Source organism: Apis laboriosa, unplaced genomic scaffold (genome assembly GCF_014066325.1).
Source record: "Apis laboriosa isolate Shangri-la unplaced genomic scaffold, ASM1406632v1 scaffold74_cov149, whole genome shotgun sequence".
NCBI lineage: Eukaryota > Metazoa > Arthropoda > Insecta > Hymenoptera > Apidae > Apis > Apis laboriosa.
The window spans coordinates 1390535-1407610 of NW_025224330.1; the positions used below are offsets into that span (position 1 = coordinate 1390535).

The following is a 17076-nucleotide window of genomic DNA, read 5'->3' on the forward strand; positions in this document are numbered from 1 at the left end:
AAATATATCAGTTTATTTATAAAAATAAATATCTATTTACATAGATAGTATAACGCATTTTATACATTATTCATTCATACGAAAATACATAAAAATATTGAAATTGAAATCATATGTTCATAAACGCAGATTATTGACTTTAATAACGTTACTTTTCTATATAAACTAAGTAAGCAAAATTAAAGTATTAATCTTTTATTAAACTTTCCCATTTTTAAACTATTAAACTAGTCATCTTTCACTGAAATTTTAATATCAAACGGAATGAAAAATAAAAAATATTGTGACCTTAAAGACGCCAAAAGTGCAACCCGTAATAGGATAAATAATGCCTCATCATTACAATCTTTTGAAAAACAAGGATAAAAAGAAAATAACGAGACGATCGATCAACTATATATCATTCTAACGTCCCATGTATAAGTCATTTTATCGTGCTAGGTTCTTCTGATTTTGAGCATGTGCAAGTTCGAATGCCATGGCACTTTCCTGAAAGTCGATATTTTCGTCTCATCAGGGGATGGAATTTCCTTGTCGATCTCAGCTATTGATGCTTTTTCTATCAATCTCAGACCAGTAATACCCGTATCGTAACTGAACATCCTACGATGTCGTTTGACATCTTGATTAGCGACGTTCCAATTTCTTGTACCCGGATCACTGACCACGCGTCGATGTTTCCTGTGATGATGATGATGACGACGACGATGATGATGATGATGGTGATGACGTTGCATTATTCTAGACGATCTTATAACATCTTCTGAATATTGCGGATCTACAGTAGATGTCGCGATATAAGATAAAGAGTTTGGATCAAAGTAGAGCCGATTGTCGACGAAAGGAACGAAACTCATCGAATTCGTCATCCATGAATTCGAATTAAATATTTTCTTTGGAGTTCTCTGAATCGTGGTGGACCATTCGTTGTCCTGTTGTAAATTAATGGTCACATTTCTGCGACAATAAGAGTCATGCGATCTTGGTTGTAATCTGTGAAATGTATTTTCAATTATGTCTATAAAATTTTAATTATTTTTTATATAAATATCATTATGTACATCATATAAATATGAATAACAAACCTCGAGGAACATAGCATTCTGTGTCGTCAGTTGAGCGGATGCTCTCCTCTTGGCATTCTATAACATTTATTCCACGCCTCTAATAACAACACACAACTATGGAATCGATAAAAAATCAATAAAGGTAACCCAATCCTGGATATGACGCCCCAGGCGAGTACTCCAAAAAATCTCAATTGCAGTTCTTGTGAGATCCAATTCTGTGTAACCACAGTATCGAAAGCCCATAATACAGAATTACTGAATAATAAAAATGTAATCACTTGTCTGGCTGGTTTCGCTATTATTTGGAAACGAGTTATACAAGATCTCTTAGATGCTTCAGCGATCAATGTGCTTTGAGCAAAACATTGGATTAATTGTAAAATCGATGCCGTAAGTAGCATAATATGCCTTCCTCGTGTTTCATTGCTTTCATTCTCTAGAATAGCTAAGGAACAGGCAGAAACTACAATCGTGAAAATAGAGTATAACTGAACTCCAAAGAGAGCCACGTTTGATAATAAACTATCTAAGATGGCTGGTGCTCTAATAACGACAGACATTTGACGAACTTGAATAAGCCCACTAGCTGTCATTAAGGTACTCAACGTTAAAATGCTAGTTAAAGTACCGCAAGTTAACCAGGATAAGGTTGACGATGGAAAATGTTGATCTTCTCTTACGACAAGAAATATCAATATTACTACTATGCCCGCGACCATACACAATATGCCTAAGAATAATCCTTTGCTCGAACCATCGCATCCAACTTTAGTGTGACTTGTCAAATCTTTGCTGCCATGAAACTTTTGCTTATGTAATCGATTTCGACCGACGTTTTGACCCATTACAAAAGTCACTGCAGCAGCAATTAAACTAAAAGTATTAAAAGAAATATGAAATTTTTTTTTTTTTTTGAATAATTGGTATGTGAATTTTAAATTAAATAATATGTTATACATAAAATTTACCTAAATTGTACAATAAATGGATAAAGAAATGGCATACTCGATGTCCACAATTGTCCAAGAGTATTAGTATTCAAGCACTCTTGTAAAGCAATTACTTGTGAGATTTGTTCATCCGAGATAGGCTGATATGGTTGAAAAACTTGTTTTTCTACTGGAGAATGATCTAAAAATGAAAAATAAATAAAAAATAAACTTATATATTAATTGAAATAATGTAGTATCTAAATAACACATTTATTTATTTATAATTTGATAACTTCGATATATATATTTATAATATTTTGTCATGCATTAAAATCATTTTAATATATGAAATAAAACATACTTATCAAATCTCGAGTATGCCTTATCAAAGATTCTGGAAATCCTCGAAGATTCAATGGGGAAGCTGAATTGTGCAAACCGCGTTGTGCCAAATGAACAAAATAAGTCCATTCTTGAGCAGAATCCCAAATAACTAATCGAAACCAAACAGCAATATTTGTAGCAGCCAAATGGATGAATCCGAATCTCGCTACCAAACCGAATCTCTCTACAAGAACCTATAAATATTCAAATCAATTCCATTAATTTTATTAATCTAAATGTTTTTATAATTTTATAACAAAAATAAAATGGTAGTAGAATACTACTCACTTGCGAATTCACGAAAAGAAAATGCATTTGAAGAAATGTAAATAATCCATGAAGTACCGGATGTACGAAAACAACATCGCTCAAACATTCTGTGCCTTGCATCATGGAATGCATCGCCATTTCTAAACCATTGAAAACGAGAGTCGCCAAACCGAAAACTGTTCAAATATATTCATGTTTTAATTCTGTTTTTTTTTTTTTCGCTTTCTTCGCTCATATAAGATTATTACAAATTGAAATAACTGAAGAAACTCACGGAGCGCTCCAACTCGAATGTAAAAACTTGTTGAAGCTGTTCTAGATCGCGAGATGTGAGCACGTTTCAAAGATCCGAACCTGGTTAAGGATGTACCACCGAGTTCCGCATCGTCAACACCATTTGTACCGGTACCGAGACTTCCACAACTGTCTACCAATACCCAAATATAGATGCTGATAATCACTGCTATGCTTCCTACATATAAGTACATTAAAAATATGCCCTGCAAATAAGACAATAAAAACAAAGAATAAATAAAATAATATAATAAAATAATGCAGTTTCATTTTCAAATTGTATTGTAAAAGAAATTGTAAAAGCAAAAATATTTTATAGTAATATTTTATAGTATAAATCAAATATTATTGGTAATGGAAAAATATGGAAGTACTTTTTTTAATAGATATAAATTCAACTAGTAATAAATCGAAAATCATACTACAAGCTAACATGAGGTTGTAGGAAATTGCTTGTAATTGACTTGGAAAATATGAAACTAGGTCACAAACTGTACTAAGGTCAAAGAATCACATCGAATAACATGGTAGATAATCTTAGGTTGCATCTGAGCAAAGTTGAATCTATATATTATCAAGCTAAATTTATTAAAAGCATGAATAATAATATAATACAATAAATTTTCTTTACAACAATGAATAGATATTTTAAAAAAAAATTATAATAAATGCCTGACATATAACTAGAAGAGAAGTAGAAATAGACACATAAAAAAAAAATTATAAGTATTTATGATGAAGATATCTATAGAAAAATATAATTGCTTTGATTAACAGTTGAATGGAATTATTGTATATATAACTAACATTGTCATATCGTTATTTAAACATAAAAAAAATATCCTAAACGTAAGAAGTCTACAAAGCAAAATTTTTTTAATTAATAATAATAATGTATCTTTGTAATTATATAAATAATTTTATTCTAATCCTTCTACTTACTTATAGAATAAATAACTTACTTATAGAATAAATAAACTTAAACTACTTACTTGTAAACTGAGCAAAGGTACAGGTGTGTCCATGACTTCGGCTAAGCATAGAGCAATCATCAGTACTACGAGAAGTTGACCATAAACATTCGAAAGGATGATCCATAACTGAGAACTGCAACACAATCATCATAAAAAGCAATCATTAACTACGCGATCTTTATTATCCCATTTTCACTGAAAATATGAACTATTTACATTCATCATAAGTTAATGACAAATAATACTTACAGTGTTATTTTAACAAATTAATTTAATTTTTAATCTCAGTTTCAATCCTTCGGTAAAAATTATTAAATACAATTTATGCATAATGATTCAATATTTTGCGTATCCTTCATATAATTCAAATTAAAAATTTTATTTTTATTTGTTAAAACTATATAAGGAATTATATAGTACTACGTATAATCGTAATATCTTACAAAGGTTCAGAATGATCCAATAGGTCGTTTGAAGAGTGTGTCCTAGAAAGGATTCTGGAGACCAGAGACTTGGACGGAGCAGATCTCGTTCCCTCTGCAATTGCTGTCTCTGTCTCGGTGTTCCTTTCACCCCTATTGGGGACACCGCCAGGTGTACCCTCCACGGTGCCACCTGTTGTACTTCCTGTCTCGTTTAAACTATCCTTATCGTGTTGTTCATTGCTGACTGAAATAGATAAATATGCAAAATAAGCAATTGAATATATAAATAATAAATTATATATTGATACAAATAATTTTTTAAGCATTCTTTGCAAAGTTTTGATTATACGAATTTTATTAATTTTATACTTCTTATATATTTCATTATTAATTTTTTTTATCTAAAATATGAATCAAGTTTGAAAAAACCAAGAATATTTTTTAATTAGAATATAAGAAAAAATAGATAAATAGATATATAATAAATAAAGATTAATTTAAAAACAATAGTATATATAAATATAAAATAGCAGTAATATATAAAGTGTATATATAAGAGAAATTAGATGAAGAATGGCCACAAAACTCAGAACATGAAGAGTGCATTATTAAACTACATATGAATCAAATAATTATATAGATTTCAAAAACTTACTAATCTTAAATCTTTTTTAACTCATATAAATAGACTAGAACAACTATTTTATTTTCTTCATAATCCATTAATTAAAAAGATTCGGTAATCAATAAACAAATACTTGCACTAAATTAAAACTATATAAAATTTTATGTAATATATATATATATATATATATAAATCAATATTGATATCCGTTGAAATTGAATAATATTGAAAGATTGTTAAAATTTTGAAATGATTTTAAAATATTCTAAAAAAATATTTTATATTTAAACATTTTCATTAATAAATATTGACTTTAATAAATAATAAATGCTAAACAATTTCTATTTTTTTATATTTTTTCTTCAATTTGATGAATTAAATGAAACAATATTTCATGAATCAAAACTGAATTAACATAAGATTCAATTAGTTTCGAAAGCTAAGGTTATATTATTATTTTAAATATTAGAAAAGTGAACTTACAGAACATAATTAACGTGTATGAATATAAAGAATCAAAATATGGTAATTATTTTAAAAAGATTAGAAAGAACAGCAACAAATTTGAAAATAATAGAACAAAATTTTAACAAATATTTCGTATTAGAATGAAACAACCATTAGAACATCATTTCAATAAATCTGAACTTAGCTAAATGAACATATACACGTCAACTTTCAAAATTAACTTTCTCGAAAATGAATAATTGTATATTGTAGTCTACTAATTTAATCTTTCCGCGAAAGATGTAGTTATAAATGTTTATGCAAGTTCATATTTGAAAGATTGATAAACAAGTGAAACTTGTTGAATAAAAATAGATTTTATCATCTATTAATTATATTAATTAATTATATTAATTGGTTATATTAAAATATATTTTGCTTTCAAATGTTTTTATATATTGTATTTTTATATATTTTTTATATTTATCATGTACAAATCGTAAAAATTATATTATTTCTTATTTCAGATCAAATTTATTTTTAAAAAAAAATTTATCTTTATGATTCTCAAACTTAATAAAAAGAATTTTAAAGATAAGTTTTTCTATTCTTAAAATTTATATATATATATATATATGTATATACATTCACGAGAAACTGTTATTAAGAAATATATATATTTATTATTAATAACAATAAAGTCGATTTTTGAATTTGTTCCCGAATTTTATTCGGAAATCCATTAATTGAATCCATTCTTTGGCCTTTTGGGTTAGTAGAGTAATACGATTAACTTTCGCTACAAGAATTCGTACATCCAACTGTTCCTTCGATAATTTCGACTCGAATGATTTAAAGACGCTTTAAGTGCGACGAAACGGATCCGAGAGTTGTAAAAGTTGATCACTTTCGAATCGATCGAAATCGAAAATCGTAGATGTATCGATATTTGAAAAGAAGATTTTAATGAATTAAAAGTATGGTGTAATCTATAATAAGGATTGATATGATTTATTTTTTAGATTCAAATAAACATTTGGATTATATATCTGATTAAACTGATTAAACTATTTGAAACTCATGTACATTTAAAATTTAGTTTGAATTTAATACAATACCATAAGATAATACAATACCAATAAGATAATAAATACAATCAAAATTAATTATTAATTTTTAAATCATTAACTTAACATATTCATATTGCATTTAATATCTCGAAGTCAAATAATATTCGAGATATATGAATAAATCGATTGAATAGATGTTGATATCGATAGGAATCTTGATTGCTCTTAGTAAAATAAAAAACGATTACGATTACATGATTTTAAGGATTATTCATAATATTCTATGATAAATGAACAGTGTCGATTTGTTTTAAATTTGCAAAAGATAAAAAAAGATAAATCTTTGCAAAAGAGAATTCTGTTATTCATAGTACGAAATATATTATATTACGTATTTAATTTTAACATAAAATTGATAAAATTTATCGAGGATAAATTTTTTATTATGGAATGTCCATATATGAAGTTGAGGTTAAAAGTAAATACAATATTCAACAATCATTTTATGAAAATTCTCAGCATTAATGAAATTGAAAAGCAGCATATGAGCATATGCTTGATAGATACTAATGGAAGAGGCCAAGAAACGGTAGGGAAAGGAAAAATGTGCAAGATCGCTTTAGGGTTAAAGATATCGATAAATCTGAACATTGTATAAGTAAAATTGAGGTTAGGTCTCTATTAGAATAAAAAATTTGTTTATTTGAATGAAGATAGCTTGCTACTAAATTATGGGAAAATACATGATGCACTTAAGTGTATATAGCCAAATAATATAATCATAGTGAAATACACAAATTTCAAATTTCATCTAACAAATTTGTAATTAGAAAGAAATTTGTAAATATATTTGTTTTAAATATGTAATTAAAATACTTTGAAAAATATATCGTTTATTCAAATTGCGTTTAATTAATTTATAAATTAACGACTGTCCAAAATAGTTTACATAATTAATTATATTGTTACAATGATTAATTATAATATTAAAATATGCTAATTTCAACAATAAATTAAATTAATATTTAAAAATAATTTTAAGAAATTCATATAATGATTTATCTATTTAAATAAAAATGATTTAAATTTAAAAAATTTATTTGACTAAACAATCTTGTTACTAATTAAATTATATAATAATAACTTGATTTAGAATTTATGATATTTATGATTATTCGCATATTCAAATAATTAAACATCAAATATTCATATTATATGTATAGATACATATGTAATGTTTTTTAATATTTTTGATATCTTTATATCTCTTTGAAACGATTTGTATGATATTTTTGATATCTTTATATCTCTTTGCCGATATTGTATGAAATAAAATGTGAAATTTTATGATTCAGCTAATATAAAATTGGGTCAATATGCTGCACTGTGAATTTAAGATTTTATGGTTTATCATGAATTGCGTTTGTCATTACGATTCCAGGGAATTGTAAAAAAAAAATAGAAACTTGTTTGTCAGCTGACGGAAGAAGTCGAGAAATTCATTTACTTTTTGATACATTGCAAAAACATAAAATCTTCGAAGTTTTATTTATTTATCATAAATCATAAAATCAAATGAAACTTGTTATTGATAGCATTCATAATATCATTTTTTACAAGAAAAAACTAATGATTCTTTTATATTAATATTTTCATCTAAATATTCGATATAAAAATACTTTTAATAAACTAATAAATAAAATATAAAATACAATAAAATATTTATAATAAAGATATATAAATTAAAGATATATTTAAACAAAGATATTGAATCATTTAATTATTACTAATTAATATATTTACAAATGGATAATTTAGTCATTATTTAAATGTTTCAGAAATAACAAAAACAAACAAAAATAAGAAAAATCTTAAAATATAAATTTTAAAGAATCATATGATCATATTCTATATGATTTAGATATTCATATCTAACATGAGTTATTATTATTTTAACATATATTTTTATCACCATAATTTATGCACAATTAAAAAATATAAAAAAAAAATCCGTTACTTAGACCATCTGTTGGAAATATTAATAGAAAAAAATTTACCTCGCTTTTGTCAAAAGAAAACAATTGTTATCACTAGTCACTAGACTCGAATCATCGTTCATGATAAACATCAAAGAGCGAAGGAGAAGCACAATGATGAACCGCGAATTGCAAAGAAACGACAAAGGAGAAGTGCTTCAGACACAATCACAAAACGGAATGGCTAGTAACTCAGATGTATGGAACCAACAGTATATCAAATGGTCTAGAATACGAAACGGTGGTGGTATTCCAATGATGAGGACGAGCATTACGCCTATGATGATAATGAAGATGACCACAAAAATGATGATGTCGTTTCTAGTAGCCTCGTTTTTAACAGACCGATAAAAGTGCACAATCAACGTGTAGTCGCTTAGCTTATGTCGCTACTTATTTTTGCTAATAATGAAAACCTAGAGAATATATGAAATTTTACATAAAATTGGAAAACAACCTATAATTTAACAAAGAAACGTATTATAATTAACTTGCAACTTTGTAAACAACCTTGCATAGTATGCATAGTAAATATTGCAACAATATTTTGAAAATATATTTTTTTTGCATTTCTTTCTTTTGTTTTATCGTGTATTGCAATAGTACTGTACAAGAATTTCCAAATTTAAAAATTATTAATAAATAATGCATATAAAATACGCAATTAAAAAATCCGGTTTAAGAATCTTCTGTAATTTTGCAATCCGCAAATGAACACGCAAACCAAGTAAATCGAAACTGGTTTAGTTTTATCATGATCGAGATCAAGATAAAAATAGAAGATGATTAAAGATTATCACGTTGCAAGACAGTTTTGCATGCCAATATGCAGATTATTCGGCGAACCAAACGCGAGACATTGAGATTAATACGAATAAGCAATCCTGTTATAATCTAATTAATCGTTTGTCTCTTATAGTGATTACACTGAACGTTGACTTATCATAATGCCCTATTCGTGTTGAAAGAATGTTAAGGGTTAGAAGGAAAGACTTCACTGCAACCACCTGTTGTATAAATTATCGGCATTATTTGTGATTCATAAACATTCATGCTATATCTTTTTCGATTTTTCGATTAATTATTCTTGATAGATCCTATTAAAAGTATATGGTAAATCTAAGAGATTGATGAGATAAAATTTTTATTACATTGCTTTGATACTAATGCGATTTATAAAAGTCATATGATGTAAGTAAAAGATTAATTCGAGATATTAATATACAAGAATAATGCGTGTAATAATGCTTAATAATCTTTAGAAAGTTATACAGGATGATATCTAAATAAATTTGTAAAAATTAAATAATTATAGTAAGGTAACTGATCTTCAATATATACATTTACATATTACGTATTTATATTTTCTTTGATCTTAATTAGACTTTTGTTGAGTCAATTACATTGTTTAAAGAAAGCTAAATGTATTAGTTAATTCATATAATAGACAATTAAGAATACTTAATAATCTAAAGAATATTTAATGAATGAAAAACTTATACTGAATTTTCATAATTCAATATAAAATAAATAAAGAATATGTTTCTGTTGGTTATTGTAGGATATTAATGACGCTTTCCATATAATTTGAAGCATTAATATTAATAAGGGAAATCTAAAAAGTATTAAATGATATATTATAGATTGAAAATATGAATTTTACAGAAAAAGAACTTATTGATATTAAAAATGAAGATTTAATGAATTTAACAAAATGATTAGATTAACTTTCCATCAATTTAAAGAGCACTTTTACTTCATGAAAATGACTTATTCATCACAAGTATCTTCATAAAAAATAAAAAACCTGTTTTCTGAACCTTTCACTTGGTCATTCGAAAGTTCAAACTGTACCAATAAATTTATAGTGAGGTGCATGAACTTTTTTTATAAAAAATTTTATTATTAAAAAATATTTTGATTAAAAAATTATTTTATATAACGGTTTTTAACATAAATTTTTTATTGAATAATTTTAAAGAATTAAAATAAAATCGAGAAATATTATCTTTTTCCGGCATATATATTTTCCAAGATAACAAGAAGTTATGGAAGAGAATTTTTTATTGCATTTATTTTGTCTCGTAAAACATCAACCTCCTCAACTGATCATAATCATTGTGAATTACATGTTCTCTGAAAGAGAATGCTGATAATAACACTTTTTGCATCGACGTACATGTATTTTTTTCTTTTTATATTTCAACCATGCGAAACTAATCGCCTCATTTTACGCCGCATGAAACTGAACGCCTCCATGATCGCGGGAAAAATTATAGCTACCGTCTGATTTAATATTCCTTTAATTAAGATGTGTTCCTTATACAAAATAAATAAAAGAGAGAAAAAAATAGGAAGAATACGAAAATATTATATAGCATTTATATAACGCGATATAAAAATGTAATGAATAAAATAAAAAATATAATATATCGCACGTTGATATAAAAAGAACGAATGTCGATCAAGTAACACGTGAAATCGTGCCCGAAATTCATTTTCAGTGCTTAACCGGTTTTCTCGGAATGCGAAAGCGATTCCCACTTCCGTGTCTTCGTTTAAAAGATAAAAAAATTATTCATGAAAGTTTATGTGAACAGAACAACGACATACTAGGTAGGATCAATTTAGTTGCTCTGTACAATAGAACGAATCTGCTTTCACGCGATTTACGATCATCATATGTACGCAAAACGATATGTCGTTAGAAGATGAGCGTTTCAATGCGATTTCGAAGCGAAAAATTACCAGTATACAGGAAAGGACATTTTCCACGAATACCTTTCACCTCATTTTTCACCCTGCTTTCACGATCTTTTATGTCCTCCGTGCATATTACTATCATGCATTTACATTTTCGATCGTAAATTTTAGTTAAGTCAAAATAAAATATTATTTGATCAAATTAAATTTTTATAAAAAATGAGAAATTTAATGTGTTTTAAAAAAAAATTCTATTTATTAAAATCTATAATGAATTGTTTAAATAAATTTAATCTTTTATCGGAATTATTTAATTCTTAAAATGTTAAAATTATTGCTCGATTCATCAAATATTATTTAAATAATAAGAAACATAATCAATTATGTTTATTTTTATGTTTATCTTAATTATATTTATCTATGTTTGCTTAAAAACTATTTAAATATTCTTAATGAATAGAATTTTTAGAACAAAATAACATATGGAACATTGAATCGTGCAACATATGGAAGGCGAAATCGTATATTTATGAGGATATTAACAGAGGAATCAAAGAAATTTGTCTTTTTATTCTTCTGAAAAAAAATTTTGTATGGTGTTAACAACATAGTATCAAATATCAAATGTTTAATTGCATTTTGACATTTAACGGAGATTAATTTTTCCGTTTTTTTAACAATCAAAAATAAACATGTTCGCTGAAGTTTATTTCTGCTCATCACGAAAACCGTATGGCATTTATTGTAGCTTATAAAACAGTGCGCATTAAAAACATAAAAGCATTGAGAGAATATCTTAGATATCCGTGAACGGTAAAAAGCGTTTTTCTTTATATTTAGTAGTTTAATATTACCCATTTTAAAATAATATTTATTTTATTTATTTTATAAAATAATATTTTGTTGTAAAAATTTATATTATATAAAAGTTTTAAAATATTTAAAAAAAAAGTAAAAAAATAAAAAACAAAATTGTAATTTCATCATATATCATTCATCATGTTTGAGATTTAAAATTTTATATTTCATTTCCTGGTTTTAAAAAATTTATATTTAATATAATCTTCACTTATTATTTAATTTATTAAAAATTTTATAAATATGATAATTTTAAAATTAAAATAATAATAGAATAATTATTACTATTTTTTCCAGGAAAAGAAGAAGAATTTAACTGAATGAACAAGTAAAATGCATCAATGCATGAATAATAAGTTTCGTGATTTATGTTCGGAAATCTCATAAGAAGATGAATTTATTAGTCATGAAAAATACTTTTTCAGGGATTTCACATACAATATATAGAAATTATGCACTGAATAATTCATTAAGATTTAATGATAAAGATTTACTGATAAGAGTTGAAGTTTCTATATCTCTACTTTCATGGAAGAGAAATATCAATATCCTATCAAATCATGCTACAATAATCAATCTTTTTATTTTCTTTGAAAATCATAATACATATATAAATATATTTCATAATTATGACAATAAAAAATTAGAACTTTTTATATTATATTTATTACATTATATTATATTTTTATATTTTGATATTATAACATTCGATAAAAAGAATTTAATTGTAATTTAATTGTAATTTAAATGTAAAAATGTAATTTAAATGAATGAATAATATTGAACAATGTTTAAGTGAAACAAATAAAACATTAAAATTTTCATACAGCAATTTCAACTAATTGTAAGCAAGAATATCGTCGACAGCAAGGTATATGACAAGAATTCAAGCGAAAGATTTATCTCCAATCTTTTCCATGAATGTTTTTTTCTTTTATCTGTAAAGAGCTATGATTCTTTGCAAACTCTCACGCGCAAATGCAATTACACTGTTCCGGTGCTCGAAAGCAATAGGCCAACCATCATGCGCGAGCAAAAGTGGATAACTGTACCAAAGAAGCCGGTTGCAAAAGTTGTCAGAATAAAAACAAGTTTCTTAAGTTGCATTCTCTAACAACGGTAACACGGTAATGTGTAACAAGCTGTCAGAAGGCCAATAACCACAGCGCCATATGTTGGATAAATTGATATAACTTTTGTGATTAATGATATTGGCGATCACATCATGGAAGCGAAGTGGAACGAGAAAGTAAAGGATCGTCAGAAGACAAAACGAGCCTCTGCCCGTATGTAATATCCAGAGAGTTTGTACAAAAGACGAACATCTTCTCCACTTTCTTTTCCATGAAACGAAATGCGCGACGATCATTCAGGCTCGAGCAGCCATTAATGACATACGATAGAGAAATTTATTCGTCATACGAGAAATTTATCGAGATTTGTCCTTGAACTTTGAGATTTAAAATTTTTCTCATGTTAATATTATTATTGGATTATTTCAAATGAAATGAAAAATATTTTCTAAAATTTTTTGTTTCAAATATATAAATGTTATATATAATTTTTCATTTCAAATTACAAGTAAAAAAAAAATCGCAAAATAAATTTTCTAAATTCAAGAAAATGAAATTCATCCATCTCAAAAATATAATTGTAATTCTTCTTTTATATCGCATATAATTTTAATTATTCGTTCGTTTTCACGTTCTCAATCTTATCTCGATAAATTATCATTCTGTATTCAGAGAAATATAATATTAAATAGGAAATCTTGTTTCTTTCAATTTATATACAAAATAATCTTCATCAAAATTATCCCGTGTAAAAATCTGTATACAATATCAGTATATTTATCCTATAATTATATTTTATCAGTTTATGACTTCTTCATGTGAAAAACTATATTTTATGATCAGAGATCCATGATACTGATTATATATACTTATACCATGAAAGAGAGGGCAGTATGGTATAAAAACAGCGAAAGTTGAAACAACTGTCTATTCATTATAACAGTTAGTGATAAAAAATAATGGAACTGTGAGATCCATAAGATTGTGAGAATTGTTCGTCGAGAACGTATCTCTTGAATAAAATCCTTGTCATGGTGAAAACTCGATGTTTCGAGGTAAAAATAGATATGCAACATCGAGCAACTTTGATTCTTAAATAACGATAAGAAAATAATATGTATCCCAGTTTATTAGGGTCAACGAACTTTGTCACAGATTAATTAAAAAAGTTTTTAATTAGCAATTAAAAAATGAATGATTGTTAACTACGTAATGTAAAATTGGCATAATAATATGGAGCATGATATAATCGTATTGTAAGCAATAATTATATAAATCAATTAAAAACGTTATAAAATATATGTATCGTATCTTTTAATTATAATTAAAACAAAAATTCTTCAAATTGTAAATAAAAAAAACCGCAAAATAAATTTTCTAAATTCAAGAAAATGAAATTCATCCATCTCAAATATATAAAATATTCATTGGATCATTATTCATTTTAGGTTATTCTATTTTAAATTAATTCATTAAAATAGATCTTAAAATTCAAGAAAATAAAATTCATTCATCTCAAGAAATAATTGTAACTCTTGAAAATATAAAAAATTACCATTAAGCTCCCCTTTTATCAACTAAAAATTAATCAATTCGAGCATTAAATGCTATTCACATCTTCACCCTAGATCCTATCCAATACTCTGCCAATTACAGTACCGTTAACTAGTGATACGAATTAGATATCAGTATCGAAAACATCCTGTAGGAATATCGGTGAATGGATATATCGCTAATAAAGAACACTTTGCACGTATCGAAAAGACGGAGGCGCGTACTCGCGCGATCTACCGCTAACCGTTTCTTTTGGTCGCCGACACGATACCGTACGACGACGAACAAACGACTTGCATACAAATTCATGAAGTTTTCTTTTAACAAACGAAACTATGCCGCATATTTAAATGTTGCACCATTTGTACTCGAGCAACCTTCGCAGACGGATGATCTCACCAGATGCATCTTCCACTCGACGGATCATCGAAAAGATCATTAACGACTTTTCTCTGTCTTAAAAGTATCGCTGAGCAAATATGATTCCATTAACAGAACAGAATACGAACTCTCTCACCCTTTTTATCCTTTACCGAAGTGGTAGAAACAGTTGAAGCTTCTTCCGGAACGTCCACAGCTCGTTCCTCTTTCCCAGATACGATCTCATCGATATCTCCCTTGAATTCATCCTCCTTCGACTTGAGCTCTTCGTCGTTCTTGCTATAATCAATGATAACTTGATCGTCCACTTTCTTCCAATCGGACAATTCCTTGCTTTCTTCCGTCTCCACAGCAAATTCTTCGAGACCGGGGATATTTCGAATATCAGGCACCAGAGTTTCCTCGTCGTCCTCTCTTATTCGCCATTTCGCTCGTTGATGGTATTCAGTGACCCCGTTGTTCCCACTCGCGGCGATTTCACTGACAGAATCGACCACTTCTTCGACCAATTCCTCCTCCTGAAGCATGTACTCTCTTCTTTCGTTCGGATTTTGATAAACTCGATAAGGCCCGACCAGACCGACGATCCCTCGAGGCACGGCCACGGCTCCCTTCCAATCTTCCATCTGATCAAACTTCCCCAATTGGTTCGTATACATTTCTCTGAAACTGAAAAGTCGTCTTGGTTCCGGTAATCGTGTCGATGCAACCTGTAACCACCGTCGAAGCTCCTCTTGTCGCGAACAGATCTGTATTTGCCTCTCACCCGATGATTGTTCTTTGATGGGTTGAAGTTTACTCTCGAGAAAACCTGTATCGGGTAACTGAACCTTCTTGGGTTTCTTTACCACGCTATAAAGAGGATCCTCATCTTCTGCCTCGAGAATCGTCGAGTTTTCATACGTTAGTTCATTCACTGTCGGCAGCCAAACATTCGGAACTTTCTTCTGTTCGATTCGAGCTATTTCCAAATCGTTTCCTCTCGTTTTATCACTTTTCACAGCGGTTATCACGACTACGTTCCTCTTCTGACCAAATAATATATTGTTATCAATTGATCTATCGTTGATATCTAGAACGCTATAGGTCGGTTCACGAATAGCTGTTTGAATCCACTTCGGTCTAGTTTTTTGCTTGATAGAAGATATAAATTGTTCCGGATCAGCTGTTAGTCTCTTCCGTTCTACGTTTGCGACGGGAATGTCAGTCAATTCGGCCACCATGATCAAGTATTTCGATTACGATCTAGGTGATCTGGCTTACCGGATGTCACGATCAGATCGTGACGAACATATTCGAAGGGTCGATTAAGGATCTTGAAAGATCGAAATATTTGGGTGCGACTTAAATACGCCGATATTTGATACGCAACTGGTATATTTATTAATTTGTAAAATAATTATGTCTTAGCTTCTTGGCTTTAAATGATGAGTGAAATCATTTTAGTAATTTGAAAATATATAAATTCGAACTATCCATACATGGGAGAGAAAATTAAATCCATATCATAATTTCAATTATTTAAATCCTAAATGATTAATATATACGAATCGACAATTATTTATTTAATATAAATGCAATTTTAATAATTTTATAATATATAAATATCGTACTTGACACTTGCACTAAACTAAATCACCAATTAAAAAACTGTGTAATTGTAAACTATATGTCAAATCTGTTGAAAGAATTCGAATAAAATAATTTCTCCAAATCGATTCCACTTTGAATTCGATGAAAACAAAATGCTTGAGAAACAAGTGCTAATAAATATTTTTATATTTTTGTATTATCGTAAAATGTATACATTTCGAAAATCCCGTCAATAAGTGTATTCGATCGACTACAAAAGGTAAATGTCGTTTCTTGGCTTTAGTTTTACCAGAAACAATGTTTCGTCGCGTGGAGGTGGCTAGAGGTTGATCATATGGATTTGGTTCTCGTTCGTGACCAGGATTACGAAAAAGGTTTCACATCCTT

The 17076-nt window shown here is 27.7% G+C and overlaps 1 protein-coding gene across 1 annotated transcript; it reads right to left on the bottom strand.

Moving 5' to 3' along the window:
* Positions 1 to 856: 856 nt before the first annotated feature.
* Positions 857 to 16319, bottom strand: LOC122719392 (proton channel OtopLc-like). The gene is made up of 9 exons (XM_043945133.1): positions 15233 to 16319; positions 4368 to 4593; positions 3943 to 4057; positions 2931 to 3156; positions 2675 to 2832; positions 2364 to 2580; positions 2039 to 2201; positions 1086 to 1943; positions 857 to 993 (listed from the first exon to the last, which is right to left on the bottom strand). The coding sequence occupies exons 1-8, from the start codon at positions 16317 to 16319 to the stop codon at positions 1112 to 1114; spliced, it is 3024 nt and encodes a 1007-aa protein (XP_043801068.1). The 3' UTR covers positions 857 to 993; positions 1086 to 1111.
* Between the last annotated feature and the right edge of the window lie 757 nt (positions 16320 to 17076).